This window comes from Erinaceus europaeus, chromosome 1, assembly GCF_950295315.1.
Source record: "Erinaceus europaeus chromosome 1, mEriEur2.1, whole genome shotgun sequence".
NCBI lineage: Eukaryota > Metazoa > Chordata > Mammalia > Eulipotyphla > Erinaceidae > Erinaceus > Erinaceus europaeus.
This window is the reverse complement of record NC_080162.1, coordinates 19,684,444-19,702,100: the sequence shown is the minus strand read 5'-3', so window position 1 is coordinate 19,702,100 and position 17,657 is coordinate 19,684,444. Positions and strand designations below refer to the sequence as shown.

Genomic DNA, 17,657 nt, shown 5'->3' with positions numbered 1-17,657 from the left:
GGTAGGAAAGTCTTCAAGGGAATTTCTGGGAAAGTATTCCTTGCTCTATAGTGAGGACAAGTGAGAATGCTATATCCCACCCCCCCCTTTTATTTTTTTTCCAGATATTATTATCTTCATGTACCTCCAGAACTGTGGCAGTCATCTTGGGTATCTGAGTAGAACTAATTTAAGAGGATGCTCCAAAAATGATAGAATGAAAAATAGAAAAGAGATTTATGTGTCAGTGATTTCTGAGATGCTAAACTAATGAATCTTAAGACTTCCTTAGGGCATTGAATTATATGAGAACACATTCTTCTTATTGTTTAAGCCATTCTTAGTAAAAAAGAGTTCTAAACTACGGAAAACCAAAGTGTTGATGTCTTTGTTCTTTTGCTGAGTCTTTGGCCTATATGTTTCTGTTTTCCTTCCTAAAAACTCATAGTCAACTGAGAAGTTTTATACATGTACAAACTATTGTATTCACTGTCAATTGTAAAACATTAATCCCCTAATAAAGGAAAAAATAAATATAATAAAAACAAAAAACCCATAGTCTTGTTTTATAGCAACCTACCCTCCAAAAACCAATCTGGCAATTTCATCTACATTATGTTTATACCCATATGATAAAATAAAGTGTTCTGTATTTTCAGGTGGAAGGAAAAGTTCTCTGATTGTGATATTTTAGATGATGGAGCTGGGGAAATATTCTGGGACTTATTCTGGGCAGGGACCTATTGGGGTAACTCTGAAATTTTTTGTGTATGGAGTTTCTCAGTGAAAAATCTGGATTGGATGAAATCCTGAAATATTTTCTCCTCCTATCATAATAGGTAGATTTGCTTTGAATCACTTTTCTAAAAAGTTATTTTAAATGTTTTGTTGACAACTATGATTTCAATATATTCTATTGTATATACCAAATCACTGGTTACATACTAATAAATTAAAGTTGAAATAGTCTTTACCTGGTTCTGCCATGGATCGAGGTTCTAAAAGGAAAAAGAAAAGATTATGAGCAGTTATTTTTATTGAGAGTCCATAGTTTCATCAGAAATTTCCTAGAGAATTTAATGCTCTCTTGTATACTTAGTAGAAATTTGAGGTGCTGGGAGGTGGCACAGCTGGTTGAGTGCACACATTGTAATATGCAAAGACCTGGGTTCAAGCCTTCAGCCATTTATTTTTAAAAGAAAGCATGTACTATTTATTGTTGGTAAAGTTGTGAGGCAAAAGGTATTTGCATATATTGCTGGTTACAGTAGACTATATACAGCTAAGTCAATGTGTCCAATTCAACTGGGACAGAGCTGGTTCACCCCTAGGATACATATGTAATTATTAATAGTACTTTCATCCGCTCTCTTAAGCATCAGACTGAATGATCAATTATTTGATCATTCTAAATTCAACTTTTGGGGTGGGATTTTGGTAATACATATACAAAATCTGAAAACAATATGATTTTACAGTAACTCTTATAGCACTCGAATTTATCCTATGCACATTCAAAGACTATTCTCTTTTTTTTTAATATTTATTTTATTTATTTATTCCCTTTTGTCGCCCTTGTTGTTTTTATTGTTGTAGTTATTATTGTTGTTGTCGTTGTTGGATAGGACAGAGAGAAATGGAGAGTGGAGGGGAAGACAGAGAGGAGGAGAGAAAGATAGACACCTGCAGACCTGCTTCACCGCCTGTGAAGCGACTCCCCTGCAGGTGGGGAGCCAGGGTTCGAACCGGGATCCTTATGCCGGTCCTTGTGCTTTGCGCCACCTGCGCTTAACCCGCTGCGCTACAGCCCGACTCCCAAGACTATTCTCTTTTCCCAAGCATTGAAACATAGTTTTTAATAGTTAAAATTGTGAATGATTTAAAGTTTAACAACAGAAGGTTAAATAAACATAAAAGTGACCGCACTTGGTTCACTATTTTCTTCTTTTTATTGTGGTGTTGAGGAGTGCACACAGGGATTTACATGTGTGTGATATTGCTGAGAAGCCTCTTGGGCTCAATTTTTATTTTCGTTTTACGAGAAGTAAGAGAAGAGAGAAGGAAGGGGAGGGAGAAGCAAGTAGAAAGGGGAGAGATATGGGCCAGGTGGTGACGCACCTGGCTGAGCACACGTCACAGTGCACAAGGACCTAGGTCAAGCCCCCAGCCCCCACCTGCAGAGGAAAGGCTTCGCATGCGGTGAAGCAGGGCTGCAGGTGTCTCTCTTTCTCCCCGCGTATCTCCCCCTTCCCACTCAATTTCTGGCTGTCTCTATCCAACAAATAGACATAATAAACACACACACACACACACAGTGAGAGAGAGAGAGACAGAGACAGAGAGAGAGAAAGAGGAGAAATACCACAGCACTGTATTGAGCTCTCCTAGTATTGTCCATGGTGTTTCCATCAGCTGCTGGAGCTCGAACCAGGACCTTGTGTATGGTCAGAGGCTGTACTACATAGTGAACTATCTCTTAACCTTGTGTTGAGTTTTTAAAAAAAAATAATTTAATTTTTTACTACTGGTATTTTTCTGTGACAGCATGATTCCACTGCTTCCAGTGAACTCTTGTCCCCCTCACACCCCTTGCCATATCAAGCAGAGAGCTAAGGATAGAGACAGAGAGGGGGAGGGGATAATTCAAATCTGGGTCCTCACACATGACAAACTATGTTTTACTGGGTAAATAACTTTTCTTTTCTTTTTTTTTAATTTTTATTATTTTTTTATATTTATTTTTTCCCTTTTGTTGCCCTTGTTGTTTTATTGTTGTAGTTATTATTGTTGTTGTTGGATAGGACAGAGAGAAATGGAGAGAGGGAGGGGAAGACAGAGAGGAGGAGAGAAAGATAGACACCTGCAGACCTGCTTCACCGCCTGTGAAGCGACTCCCCTGCAGGTGGGGAGCCGGGGTTCGAACCAGTATCCTTATGCCGGTCTTTGTGCTTTGCGCCACCTGCGCTTAGCCCGCTGTACTACAGCCCGACTCCCGGTAAATAACTTTTCAATCCCTTTGATTTATTTTTAAAGTAAGAGTCATCTAGATTCACATTGAAAGATGTTCCTGAAATATTGAATTCAAAAAATCACTTTACAAAAAACCAATAATATGCTTTATTTTTCTTTAAAAATGCATGAGGGCTAGGGGACAGCTCGTCCAATAGATTATATGCTTTGCCATGCATGAGGCCCTGGACACTCACTCCCTCTTTAGTATTTTATTTATTTATTATTGGATAGAGACAAAGAGAAATTGAGAGCAGAGGAGATAGGGAGGGAAAGAAACAGAGACACCTGCAGCACTCCTTCATGACTCATGAATGGAGTTTTCCCCTGCAGGTGGGGACCAGGCTTTGAACCTGGGTCCTTGCGTACTATAATGTGTGCACTTAACCTGGGCTCACTCTCTGGGACCATATGGACTAAAAGGAAAATTTATGGTTGAGAAATGCTTTGGTTTTTCTTCCTCTCTCTGTTCATCTCTCTCAATCTCCCTCTTTTTCTTTCTAAGTTTGTAGAAAAGACAAGTTGGGTCAGGGAGGCTGCTTGACAATATTGTGCACGTATGAAACCCTTGGTTAAAAAAAAATGTCTGTGGAAAAAAAAGAAAAACGTCTGTGAAAAATTTTTTGGAAACTATACACTGAAATAATAATATCAGTCTGGCAAGCATAGTTACAAGTGATTTTTAATTTTATTCTTTCTTACTCTATTTTATTAACTTTAAAGGTTGCAAAATGTATGCAATAAACTTATAAAAATCAACTATCAACTATAAAAACAATGAAAGTAAAGCATCAACTTACTTTTCTGTAAAATCCTGAAATCTGGGGAATCTTCTATCAAGGTTCCTTCTCTGTACCATTCAACTTTAGGAGATGGGGATCCTTTGACTCTGCATTCAAAAACAACCAGCTGGCCCTCAGAGGCTGATAGATTTTGTAACATCTGTAATGAGAAGAATAGTGTTAGAACTCAACAAGTTTACATTTTTGGATCTTGTTACAGTGTTGAATTTTAGAAAAAGATTCCATCACCTCCACTTCTGAATTTTCTCCAAATCTACATTTCCAGCAATTTCAGCTCTTTGATGCACATTGGTCTCTTTCTGAAGATTAGAAACATGTAAGCCGGTATGAAGCTTGTTTGTGTCTTTTGTTTGTTTGTTTTTCCTCTCTATTGCAGTTTTTCCTCTCTATTGCAGTATTTAATGAATTTGCAGACAAATTCATTAAATACTGGGCAAAGAATTTGGAGAATTCAGTCCTGGAACCTCTAGGATGGGGCTTACTTTCCTGTATGCTTCTCTCAATTCCTACTAACTGATGCTGCATCTGCTGATCTCGACCAAATCAATGTAGCAAGTACCACCTCGGCATGCTTCACTTTGGAATGCATCCAGAAACGTCAGGTGTGGAATGTCAACCCTTGAGCCTCGTTACTCAGCCATCAGGTTCCAGATGCTACCATGGTGCCAACCAGACTTCCCTGGACAGACAACCCCACCAATGTGTCCTGGAGCTCCGCTTCCCCAGAGCCCTTCCCCACTAGGGAAATATAGATACAGGCTGTGAGTATGGATCGACCTGCCAATACCCATGTTTAGCGGGGAAACAATTACAGAAGCCAGACTTCCAACTTCTGCATCTTAAAATGACTCTGGGTCCATACTCCCAGAGGGATAAAGAATAGGAAAACTATCAGGGGAGGAAATGGGATACGGAGTTCTGGTGGTGGGAATCGTGTGGAATTGTACCCTTCTTTTCCTATGGTCTTTTCAGTATTTCCATTTTATAAGTTTAAAAAAATGTATATATATATATAATTTTTGGTGGTGGTTTTTATTTTGATTTTTGGTTTTGTTTTTATTTTAATTTTTTTGCTGTTGTCATTTATTCCTAAAAATACTTTGTGAATTTTTTTTTTACTGCTTTTGTCTGAGTAGTTCATAATATTTTGTGTGTGGTCTTTCCATACATATAGCCTTTGAGGAAAACAAGTTAACAACCACCTGGCTTTAGCTATAAGGGGTGTTAGTATTGTCACCACTAGGGGGTGCTATAGCACAAATTTAATGTTTTGTTTTTGCCAATGGAAAAGTTTTCTAAATTTTATCATCTTATTGAGGAAATGCTGATATACAGCACTTGTCACGAGGGTACATTTTCACGTTTCCCAGGATATATTCAGCACCCTTCACCCACTATAAAATAGTTTCCTTCCATCTAGGACACTGGACACCAAACCACTTTTCACTTTTGCTGATTCTTCCCTTATGAGTTCTTGGTTCTGTTGAAATATATCACAGTTTATTTTATTTAAGGATTTATTTATTTACACAAGAGAGAGAAAGGAGGACAGAAGGAAGGAAAGGAGAGAGAGAGAGAGAGAGAGGGAGAGAGAGAGAGAGAGAGGGAGAGAGAGGGAGAGAGAGAGAGAGAGAGAGGGAGAGAGGGAGAGAGAGAGGGAGAGAGAGAGAGAGGGAGAGAGAGAGGGAGAGAGAGAGGGAGAGAGAGAGAGAGAGAGGAGAAACCAGAACATCACTTGGGCACATGCAATGACAGGTACTGAATGCAGGACTTTATGCCTATTTTTTAAATTTGCAATTTAATTTTTATTTACAAAATTATGAGACAATAAGGATATAATTCTACATCATTCTCACTACCAGAGTTCTGTGTCCCCATTCTCTCCATTGGAAATTGCAGTAATTCTCCAAAGGTCACAGACATGGGTTATTATTTCTATAATTATGTATATTATATATATAGTTGTCCTCCCCCCCCCCATGGTCCCGCCTTCTCTTTCTTTCTAAGTCACACCTACAGCTATTAGTCCTCCCAAATGTCCTTCCTTTTTCCCTTCTACTCTCTCTGGGTCTTGATGGAATTGGAGTTCAGAGCCCTCTGAGGACCTCATACTTTTAGAGATAGCACTCTAGCCTCTGTGAAACCTTCCAGCCACAGCCAAAGTTTAGTAATGTTTCTTTCTTTGCTTTTGAGCATTAATGTTATTTTTTCATCCCTAAATTTATTTGCCTATAATTCAGAGTAGTGTCTGAGAGTCATTTGGTCAAAAAAAAAAATCAGATTTATTTCTTGTCTACCCAAAATAATACCTTTTAGTAACATTTAGGAAATGTTCTCAGTAGTGAAATTAAGAAATATTATGAATATTGGGTGCTCTTGGAAGTCGGTAAATATCACTTTCATATCTAAGCAAATTCCATGTTGAAGTTTGGGGGCTGATTAATTTTTTAAAAAATAACAATAAGTGGTACTTCCACCATTACAAATATGACTCTATTTTTAAGAGACTGATTTATTTTCTTTTGTGTGAGAGATAGCTAGAGATAGATCTACATAGAGACTAGAGCGCCGCTCAGCTCTGAGATGTGGTGGTGCCCAGGGCTGAGCCTTTGACCTGTATGGACCCTGGTATTCAAGTCTGAGGTGACACAGCTGCTGATCGAAAACTTCAATGCAACTCAGATATCTCCTTGAAATTCACCCATAATGGAGTTTCATTTTTTTTGTTGGAGCAAAAAAGTCAGAAAACTAGACCAAATCCATCTACAATCAGACACACACAAAAAGATGGTGATAGAGAAATAGAATAAATAAAATATGGCACATTTATAAATTAGACAGAAGAAGAATGGGGCTAACCTATGCTTTGGCATGGCTTGTAATTCAGTTCAGCTACTGAACTTCAGCTATTTTCAGTTGCTGAAGTTACATCAAAAACCTGTTTGTAAAAAGACTTTCTTGTGAAAATATCTTGCTTACAATTAAGAATAACATTGGTTGGAGGTTACTTAGGCTTTTGTGTGGAATACGAGCCCCAGATTAAATAGATGGGGTTTACAGTTAACAATATTTATATACTTCTTCCTTATTTGGGAGCTACTCTCTTTCCTGATACAGCTTTCTAGTCCTTTTTTCAACTATGACACCATCTCTCCAGACAATAACCTGGGTCCACCTCCATATTAGATGTCAGGCTTGGGCAAAAACTAGTAAAGTCAAGGGCCCCTTGGAATATACCTAAAATAGACCTACTACCTTTTTCCAAAATGGTGACCCCAAATCTTCATCTGTGATATTCTTGCCTTTAGGTTCCTGATTATTAAACACTTTGTTCTGCTTTATATCTTAACTCTTTTTCAGCCACCAGGTTCCAGATGCTACCATGACACCAACCTGACTTCCCTGAGCAGATGACCCCACCATGTGTCCTGAAGTCCCATTTCCCCAAAGCCTGGTCCCACTAGGGAAAGAGAAAGACAGGCTGGGAGTATGGATTGACCTGTGAATACACATGTTCAGCAGGGAAGCAATTACAGAAGTCAGACCTTCCACTTTCTGCACCCCATAATGACTCTGGGTCCATGCTCCCAGAGGGTTAAAGAATAGGAAAGCTTTCAAGGAAGGGGCTGGGAAGTAAGTCCTGGTGGTGCAAATTATGTGGAATTATACACCTCTTATTCTTGTCAATATTCCTAATATATATATATATATATATATATATATATATATATATATATATATATATATGTTGGTTGGCTATTATTGCTCACACTGTCAAGAACAAGACCTGCATTTTTTTAAATGAGAGTCCAGGCAAAGTATAAGTGTTTTAGTATTCATAACATGCCCATTGTTTCAAAGTAACATGCTGTAATACAAGGCAATAGGATATGAAATAGAAGCTTCTTCCATTGTGACATATCATCAAGAGTAAAGGAGATGTCATGGATCATTTTAAAAATCACTTAGTAAATGTTATTATTTCCTGAAACTGCTTTTCTACAAAAGTCTCATGAAAAGAATCTGTTTCCCATAACTGCATGTCAGGGCCCAAACCAGTTACACCATTTGAGCACAAACGGTGCCATGCTCAACACATTCTTAGGCTATTCCTAATGACATGCTATGTGCAGACTCGACTATAACCATGCCATCTTAAAAGGACACAGCTCCTGCTTATTAAGGAGGTTCAAACCTGTGGTTATAATACAGAAATATCCTTGAGGAAAAAAAAATCTCTCTTATTGGTTAAAAGATGTCATTGTATTCCTTTTTAAAATACAGCTGTTATTTTTACTTTGGGAGATGCAGTAAGTGAAAGTGAACAGTGCTTTAGGTTGAAGTTGAAATACAGAGGTTTTTATTGATAAAAGAACTATTTGAGGTGAGGGGTAGACAGCATAATGATTATGCAAAGAGTGTCTCATGCTTGAGGCTCCAAGTCCAAAATTCAATCCCTCAATGACCATAAACCAGAGCTGAGCAAAATACATACGTACATACATACATATAAACATACATACATAAAAATAAAAAAAGAAAAACCAACTATTTGATTGAAGACCCTTTTGTCCTTCGATTGTCGCAGATGCCCCGTGTAACAGTTGAGTCATTACAATCTTTGGAATTGTTGGGTTGGGGAGGGGCCAATATAATCTTCAGAAATCTGGATCCGGCCACAGGTCCAGTTATTTCAGGGCTTCCTGCCTCTGCTATTACATAATGAAGTGCTCTTCTCAAAATCCTCGTTTCCCCTGCCCCCTTACACTGTTCAAATTACTGCTGAAGCAGCTGGAGCCATGGCTGCTGGAGCCTTGAAAGCTTGCCAGAGCAGCTGCTGGGAGAGGAACAGCAAAAGGGGCAAGAATCTAATCTGATCCACTGTCTTTTCAGACTCAGGGAGTGTGAGCCCTGACGGGGTGAGTTTTTGATTTTGTCTAGAGGATGGAGGGTAATTATCTCCTTAAAGAATTGTATTAACATAAAGTTCATGTGTGACTACAGTAGTGAACTAGCCTATGGGATCCCAGTTCTTGCTGGACAGTACACCTATTTATTTTACCCTTCTTTCAAAGAAGAGAGAGAAAAAAAGAAAAAAACAGCACCAGTATTTCCCTATCACTAAAGGAGGCACAGGAATTCATTAAAAAGAAAAAGCCTCTTGCCACATTGTAGGGCACTATAGAGAATGAGCTGGAATTCTGGAAGTCTCTACAGAAGTAAACAAACCAGGAATGACCTGAGCAAACATAGGAAAATAGTCAGTTGTCTCAGCTCAAGTCATGTGATTACTGTCATCAGTGACTCTGACTCAGAAATTCACTAAAGACAGTGGCAGTGATTATGACCTCAGTCTTGCCCTCACTGACTAAGCACAAGGTTGCTGATAAGTCCCGCTGCAATCTGAGCCATAGCCTATCTCAGTTCCCTACGTCCTCCGTGCAATTCTAATCCCATTTATGGGGACAAAAGCTCATATCCCAAGGGCTGAGAAAGCCTAATAAAAATTTGAGTTATTGTACTACAAGGCTGTTTTTCCACCGTGGATTTAATGGTCTAAAAGATTTTTACCCAACAGAAATATACATGAGTGGGGGAGATAGCATAATGGTTACAGAAGGAAACTTCAGTGTCTGGGTCTCATGAATTCCCCCACACCACAAACCAGAGAAAACAAAAGCAAGCCAGCAAACAATAATTCATGACTACTTTTTCATTTTTACTTATCAAAGGTATATATATCTGCCAGAGTATCAATGTAGGAGATAATCTGAGTTACAAAAACAGTTAAACTTATTACTATAATCATTGTATAAATATAATATATAAAATATAACTATAAGGAATAAGTAACCATTGGACTTATGGTTACCTTTATGGACTCTTAGATATTAGAGATAGCTTTTATGGTCCTAGGGAGAGAGAAAAATAAACAGCTCTGGGGCTAGGCAGTGAGGCACCTGGTTAAGCACACACATTACAGTCAACAAGCTTACCCCATCACCACCTGTGGTGCGTGGGGCAGGGTAAGCTTCACAAGTGGTGAAGCAGGGCTGCAGGTGTCTCTCTGTCTCTCTCCTTCTCTCATCCTCCCCTTCCCTCTCAATTCCTCTCTGTCTCTATCCAATAATAAATAAATAAAAATATTGTAAGAAGGAAAACAAACAGCTCCATTATTGTGTCAGATGCTTTGGAAAAGATATAAAGTAGGTGGTCCAGATGAAAGGAAGGCAAAGCACCGAGGAAGATTTGAAATGTAGTGGAGATAGAGATGCCTCTCTGGTACCTGGCTGTACGGATGATAAGAAGAGACTTAAATTGGGACTTGATATAAATTAGTCTGTGGCTTAGTTTGAAGGGCACTGTCTCTAGGATGTAACAATTGAGCATGGCATCTGGGCCACTTAAACTCTGTTTTTTGTTTGTTTGCTTTGTCTCCAGGGTTATCGCTGAGGCTCAGTGCCTGTACGATGAATCCACTGCTCCTGGAGGCCACTTTTTTTTTTACCACGATTTTTTTTGGGTAGAACAGAAATTGATTGAGAGAAGAGGGAGGATAAAGAGGGTGAGAGATAGACACCTGCAGCCCTGCTTCACCACTTGTGAAGCTTTTCTCCTGCAGGTGGGGACCAGAGTCTCGAACCAGGATCCTTTAGCGGGTCCTTGAGCTTTGTGCTATGTGTGTTTAACCCAGTGCACCACCACCCAGTCCCCATTAAGCTCTGTTTTAAGGCTAGGTAATTTAGCAATGGAACACAAGACAATTAGAGGTGGTTCTGTTAACTATATTTTAAACACTCCTCCTCCAACCCACGCACCCATTTCTACAACTAATCAAGGTCTTGTATCTACCAATTTACAACACATTATTTTCTGCTTCAAGTTTTTGGGGAAATTAGCAAATGTAAAATTTCAAAAGCAAGTAAGAAACGAGCCTGAGAAACCAAGAAACATCTGTTTCTCATAAAGATGCTTGCCCAGGGGCAGGGGGAAATAGCTTAACAATTACATGAAGAGTTTCATGCCTGAGGCACCAAGGTCCCAGGTTCAGTTCCCATAACCACTATAATAAGTCAGAGTAGCGGTATGGTTAAAAGAAGAAGGAGGAGGAGGAGGAGGAGGAGGAGGAGGAGGAGAAGAAGAAGAATAGGCAAACAATCACGGGTATGAAGAACATGCCTCATTCTAGACTGTGTTTGATCTTGCAGAGCCACCTTGGGTGAATATAGTAGAACTTCTCTAAAATTCACCCTTTTGCACTCATGCCTGAGACACCAACGTCCTAGGCTCCATCCCCAGAACCACCATAAGCCAGAACTGAGCACTCACTGGGGGGGGGGGGGGGGGAGATTAATGCTTCTGGGGGAAGTTGTGACTTTATCTTTTCCTTTAGAATTAATACTCTACTGGGGCCAGGCAGTGATGTGCCTGATTGAATGTCCATGTTGCAATGTGAAAGGTCCCAGGTTCAAGGCCTGTCCCCACCTTCAGAGGGGGAAATTCACAAGCAATGAAACAGTGCTGCAGGTATCTCTCTCTCCCTCTCTATCTTCTCTTTCCTTTCACTTTCTATCTAATACATATTTAATAAATAATAAATAAATAAAATTAATACTCATAGGAAAATATACTCTCTTTTTTTGCCATTTTTCTCTAAATTAGGATATCTCAGCCTCAGGGTGTGGATGCTTTAGGAAGCTGTCCTCCTCTGCATTCACTGGGTAAGGTTAGCAGTGTCCCCGAGTGCTAATAGGTTCACCTTTCATTGTGACAACCAAAAATATCTCCAGTTATTGCTGTTTCTTTTTCTTTTGAATTTTTAAAATCACTTTTATTGAAGGGTTAGTGGTTTACAGTATGGCTGTTGACACATGGGTACAGTTTCTTTTCCCCTTGAGAGGGGTGTCTGCAGAGCACTCTCCCCCCCCTCCCCAACTTCAGTCTTTTCCCACCATTATGCACCATGGACTGTTTCCTTTTTTTAAAATTTGTGTTTATTTATTTATTTATTGGATAGAGACAGCCAGAAATTAAGAGGAGGAGAGAGACAGGGAGAGAAACAGAGAGACACTACAGCTCTGCTTCACCCTGTGAAGCTTTCTTCCTGCAGGGGGTGGGTGGTGGGAGTTTGAAGCCGGCTAAGTGTTTCTTGAAGGGTAAAACGAACCCCGATTGAGATCTATTCCTTTAGACTAATGCATGCTTCTGAGAAGATAAAATTTCTTTGGGCATACATTTGGGGTTCATATAAATGACAAACTGTAGATCCAGGCTTAAATTCTATCCATTTGGTCTTCAGAAACAAACAAATGAACAAAACACTAAAAACCAATGTGACTTGATTTTTTTGCTATTGATATCATTATTTTGCATAACATAGAAACAAAGTTTTAGGTTATACAAATGGAAGAATAATAAGCTGAGAATTGAGAAAACTGATGTCAGTCCAGATTTTGTCACCAGCTAGTCTCGTGATCTTCAGCACCTTGGTGAACCTCTCAGCCTCCCTTGTTATTTTAAATGTATAAATGAAAGCACCTGAGTGGACTTTCCAGTTGTAAACATGAAGATTATATGACTCAGAATCTGACACCGTAATAACTGATAGATACTATGGATAGAACAGTTCTTTGTCCCAGAGTAAGGCTTTATGTTAAGTTTCATAAAAACTTTTAACTTCATCTCCTTGAGCACCAAAAATAAGTACTTGGAACCCAATTCCTTTGAAAGTCCAGAGAAAGCGCTGGAGTGACAAGTGGTTAGAAACCACACAGGAATAGCTACTCTGTTTAATAGCAGTTAGGTGACCACAGAGATCATTGTGACCATCCTAGAGTAGGGAAGAGATTTCTCTCATCACACAAACTATTATTAGAAATAATAACTCCCCAGCTTTGTATGATCCAGAGTAATACTCTGTTTTTCTCTCTCTCTTCCTCACTATTAAATGAAAAGAAACCTTTAAAAAACAACAACATTTAAAAGCTCTGGAGTTTTGTAGACATATGATAGCAGTTACTTCAAATTTCAAAATCGAATCTTGTACTTAGTACTTTAAAATATATTTTAATATTAGTGGTTTAATAATAGTTTACAAGATTACAGTTTTACACTTATACTTATGGTGCTATAAGAGATCATGCTCCTGAGACAAAAATCAGTTAAGTCTTGCAACTTGCTGTATGCTTAAAGTGATGGCAGAAAGAGGCGACATCATGGTTACCTTTGTAAACACGGGAGCTGCGATGATGGGCTTTCCATCCAGGCTTTGCAAATAGTTGGTAGGGCTCTGACTCTGAAGGGAACCAACAGTAGATTCATTGTCACTGAGATTGTCAAACAGATAAACACATCTGTAGAATTGGTGTGTGATATTAATCTAAAACCAAAAGACTTGTGTTTCCCACATCTATAAATCACAGAAATCAAATTTTAGACTGATCTCAGTTTACTTCTACGCGATGGTTGTAGTAAATCTGTGTTGTCCATCTTCTTGCTCCTTCATGTAGACCTGTGTGCTGTAACCCTAAAGTTTTAAAGAAGTTCCATGGGTCTCTTAGGGTGCTACAGATCACATCTTGGGAACTAATAAATCTTACATATAAAGTGTTGAGATGTTTGATATAAAGTGGAATTTTTTTTTTTTTTGGCAGAACCATGAAACTGAGGCTCATATTCTTGGGTCAGTGTGAGACTGGCATCTTATCTAAATGAAATTAGTAACCTTCATTGAGTTAGAAGATGAGAGATAAATGTGTAAAGAGCTTCGTTTTCTATGAAACTTGCCTATAAAGCTAGAGAGTACATTTCTAAAGCAATATTAGCTGCTGCTGATATGTCAGCGTTACAACGTGATTATCATGATGGAATCCTTTTGCCTCAGATCATGGTGAAGTTACAACAGAGGGGAGCACAAATATGCCATACATGATAACCCTGGTTAAAAAAAAAGTATATATATATATGATAACCCTGACTGTCACAGTCCCTGGACCTTGTGATTCACTTAGATTCTTTTTTTTTTTAACTTTTCAATACAGTATTTATTGTAGTGATGGCTTCATAGTTCTGTACATTTGTAAAAGTTTATCAAACTGTATACTTTCAAAGGATATTGATTTTCATTGCATGTAAAACATTCCTCTGTAAGCCACATTTTAAAGATATTTGGCAGGGGTAGATAGCATAATGGTTATGCAAAGAGACTTTCATGCCTGAGATTCCAAAGTCCCAGGTTCAATCCCCTGTACCACCATAAGCCAGAGCTGAGCAGTGCTCTGGTAAAAAAAAAAAAAAAAAAAAAAAAGATATTTGATGATCTTGAGACAGAGAGCGTGTGAGAGACATTAGAACACAGCTTTGGAAGATTAAAGTTTTGGGATTAAACCAGGGCTCTAGCATCAAGTTCTCCACACTACTGCTGAGTCAACTCCCTGGCCATTTTGTTAAATATATATAATTTTAAAATAAAATGCTGTTTAAAACTTACATTCTAATGGATGCATCTTCTCATATGTACCTCTCAACTCTGTTTTTATATTTTCTCCTTACACTGAACAACAAAAACAAGCGCTTATTTTTCTATGGTTGGAACTCCGCGCATGCACAATTTTAATGATATTGGAACAACATTTTCTTTTCTTTTTAAAAAATATTTACTTATTTATTCCCTTTTGTTGCCCTTGGTTTTTTTGTTGTAGTTATTATTGTTGTTGATGATATCGTTGTTGTTAGATAGGACAGAGAAAAATAGAGAGAGGAGGGGAAGACAGAGAGGGGGAGAGAAAGACACCTGCAGACCTGCTTCACTGCTTGTGAAGCGACTCTCCTGCAAATGGGGAGCCGGGGGCTCAAACCGAGATCCTTAGCCGGTCCGTGCACTTAGTGCCACGTGCGCTTAACTCACTGTGCTACCGCCGGACTCCCAGGAACAACATTTTCATGTATATGGAAGGTTGGGAGTCATAGCACAGGATGGAGCTTCCCCAGGTCCCACCGTGGTACTCTCATGTAGTGCTAGGGTTCAAACCTGGGCTACCTACTTGGTATAGCATGCATCAGACCCAGTGAGTTTTCTCTCCAGACCTGGCATTCTTAAAATGGGAGTGGAGCACTTAAACTTTTATACCTGCTGGAGGGTTGACACGGTGGGCTGGACCGCCACATTCTGGGCTTGTGGTGCTGCTGAAGGAATGACTGCAGAGGTAGCGAGAGGGGGTGGCATCTCCTTTGGCTTCTGGAATCTGAGAAATGATTAAAACATAGATAAGACAGATCCATCTTTGTGACAATTCTTTCAGCAAAACAAAGAATATCATCATTTCTATAGTTGAGCTGGATGTAATAAAAACTTAATTCATCTATCTTCATTTCATAAATGTTTACTGACAGCTTCTTTGTTAAATACTTTATAGAGAAAAGGAAACACAAAGATGATGTATGTAAAGCCATTCCAGTCTTAGGGTTAGTTGTTTGCACTTTGATTTATCAAGTGTTATGACAAGACATGTGCAGAAGATAATATTTTAGATTTTTTTTGCACTTATCCTCCCTATTTCAGTTCTCCTCCCCATTTCAAGTAAGAGGCCAGACTTTTAAATTTTTTACTTCCAGAATTTTGACAGAAAATGACAGAAATGACAGAAAGTAGCCATGACCTGAGTCAATGAGTTCTTAAAGTCTAAAAAAATTAAATTAAGGAGATTATTCAAAGGCAAAAGAATCAGAAATAATTTTGGAGAGATCGCCAAAAGGAATGATTATTTTAGTTTTGTTGCAAATAAGAGGCAGGTCTTTTGTTCTTGTCAGTTAATTTAATAAGAGGGAGAAATTGAGATCAGAAGGGATGGCCACTCCTCTGGTTAAAGGGCTCCTGCTTTGCTAAAGATTTCAGTAGTCAAGCAGCAACAAAGCATCAGACTTGAAAGAAATCTGAGATTTGGGACAAGGACCCATGACCTGTGGTAGGAGATGATAAATGACAAGATGGCTTCCTACTTGTCTAGGTGTTATCTATCTCTGTCCTAGGTTCTTTAACTCTAACATGGAGAATTAAGAATTCTTATCATGTATGGTTTTGGGGAAGGTCAAATTCATGTAAGATTCTTAGGGTGGTCTTTGTTTTTCTATATGTCCTGGGGGTCTTTGTATAACCATGGTCAGTGAAATAACATCCAATACTGACTGAAATCGATTTCTTTTTCCCCAATCAGGCAGAATGGAGTCTTGAAGGAGAATTTTGTAAAGACTGCCAGTGTCTGCAAGGCTTTTGTTTCCTTCTACAATAATAGAATCCCTGACTTAATTACATGGCTATTCCAAATAAAGTCTGTATTTCCTAAACTTCACTAAAACTAGATTTTTATTTTGATCATCACTAAAGCTTCACTGTTCCAGGATAACATTTCCAGGTAGAGAGAGACACAGACAGAGATAGAGAAATAGGCAGCTAGAGAAAGAGGTCACAGAACCAAAGCTTCATCCAGTGCTGGGATACTTGTGGTTATAGCAGAAAATGCCAATCAGACTGGAAGTAGAACATAGAGCCATTTTTTACCAGCCAAATCCATATTTCTATGTATCTGAGAAATAAATATTTGTCTCACTTAAGTGATGTTTATGTTAAGTCTCTTACACACAACTAAAGCTAAACCCTAACTATGGCAAATAGATTCAAGGAAAATAAGCAAATGAGGTATTTCTTGCTTATTAAGTTGATATATGAAAGTTCATACCCATTATGTTATGAGAGCATTGAGAAGGGTATGATGAGTTTATTATAAAATACTAGCTATATATATATATATGGTCATATGACACACAGGTCCAGCCCAGTGTATCTGCATATGCTTATGTACATATGTGGCTTATTATAGAATTCAACTGGACTTTTAAGAATAAATGGAAATTTTCCAGCAGAGGAGATAGAGCATTCCTAGTAAAATGAAAAGATTGAACAAGAGGGTAAAAATGAACAGTACATTGTATAAGAGAGAATGCAGCAGTGTGACGAGCCTGAAGTGGAGGCGTGGAGGACGCTAGGGAAGTCAAACTTACCTAAAGCTCTACTGAACTCATTATCTGCTTTGTTAAGGTGTTCTTTTTAATATCATTGCTTGGTGTGTGTTTGGTTTTTATTTTTTGCATAGATAATAATCCTTTTAAAGTCAAGGAAATGGTACGGTCAGAATTAACTTTCAAAGAATAACTGAGTGTAGGGAGTCGGGTGGTAGCGCAGTGGGTTAAGCGCACGTGGAGCAAGGTGCAAGGACCAGCGTAAAGATACCGGTTTGAGCCCCTGGCTCCCCACCTGTAGGGGAGTCCCTTCACAAGTTGTGAAGCAGGTCTGCGGGTGTTTATCTTTCTCTCCCCTTCTCTGTCTTCCCCTCCTCTCTCCACTTCTCTCTGTCCTATCCAACAACAACAATAGCTATAACAACAATAATAAAAAGACAAGGGCAACAAAGGGAATAAATAAATAAATATTTTTAAAAGACTACTAAAAAAAAGAATAACTGAGTGTAGCTTGAAGACTGTCAAGGAGACAAAGAAGGATGAAGTAGATAGGAAGACTTATAAAGAAGTCAATGGGAGCAGAGGTAGATAGCATAATGGTTATGCCTGAGACTCCTAAGTGTCAGGTTCAATCCCCCACACCACAATAAGCCAGAGCTGTGCAATGCTCTGGTGTTTCTCTCTCTGCATCTCTCTCAAAAATAAAATAAATAAAATACTTTAAAAAAAGAGAAGTAAATGGCATAAAGAGACAGGAAGAAAAAGAAGGAATTGAAATAAAGTCATAAAAATGAGATTTAAAGGAAGATGTCATCTATTCTGGTTCATATCTGCAAAGAACTAAAAGAATCA

At 38.6% G+C, this 17,657-nt stretch overlaps 1 protein-coding gene across 2 annotated transcripts in view; it reads right to left on the bottom strand.

Moving 5' to 3' along the window:
* The window catches only part of MYPN (myopalladin), a 94,348-nt gene that overhangs the window by 48,058 nt on the left and 28,633 nt on the right, over positions 1-17,657 (bottom strand). For both annotated transcript variants that reach the window (XM_007524165.2, XM_060194692.1), the window contains 4 exons: positions 14,920-15,034; positions 13,015-13,086; positions 3,789-3,930; positions 954-977 (listed from right to left, as the gene is read on the bottom strand). In XM_007524165.2, coding sequence (XP_007524227.1) covers positions 954-977; positions 3,789-3,930; positions 13,015-13,086; positions 14,920-15,034 — 353 coding nt within the window. The remainder of the gene's footprint in view (positions 1-953; positions 978-3,788; positions 3,931-13,014; positions 13,087-14,919; positions 15,035-17,657) is intronic.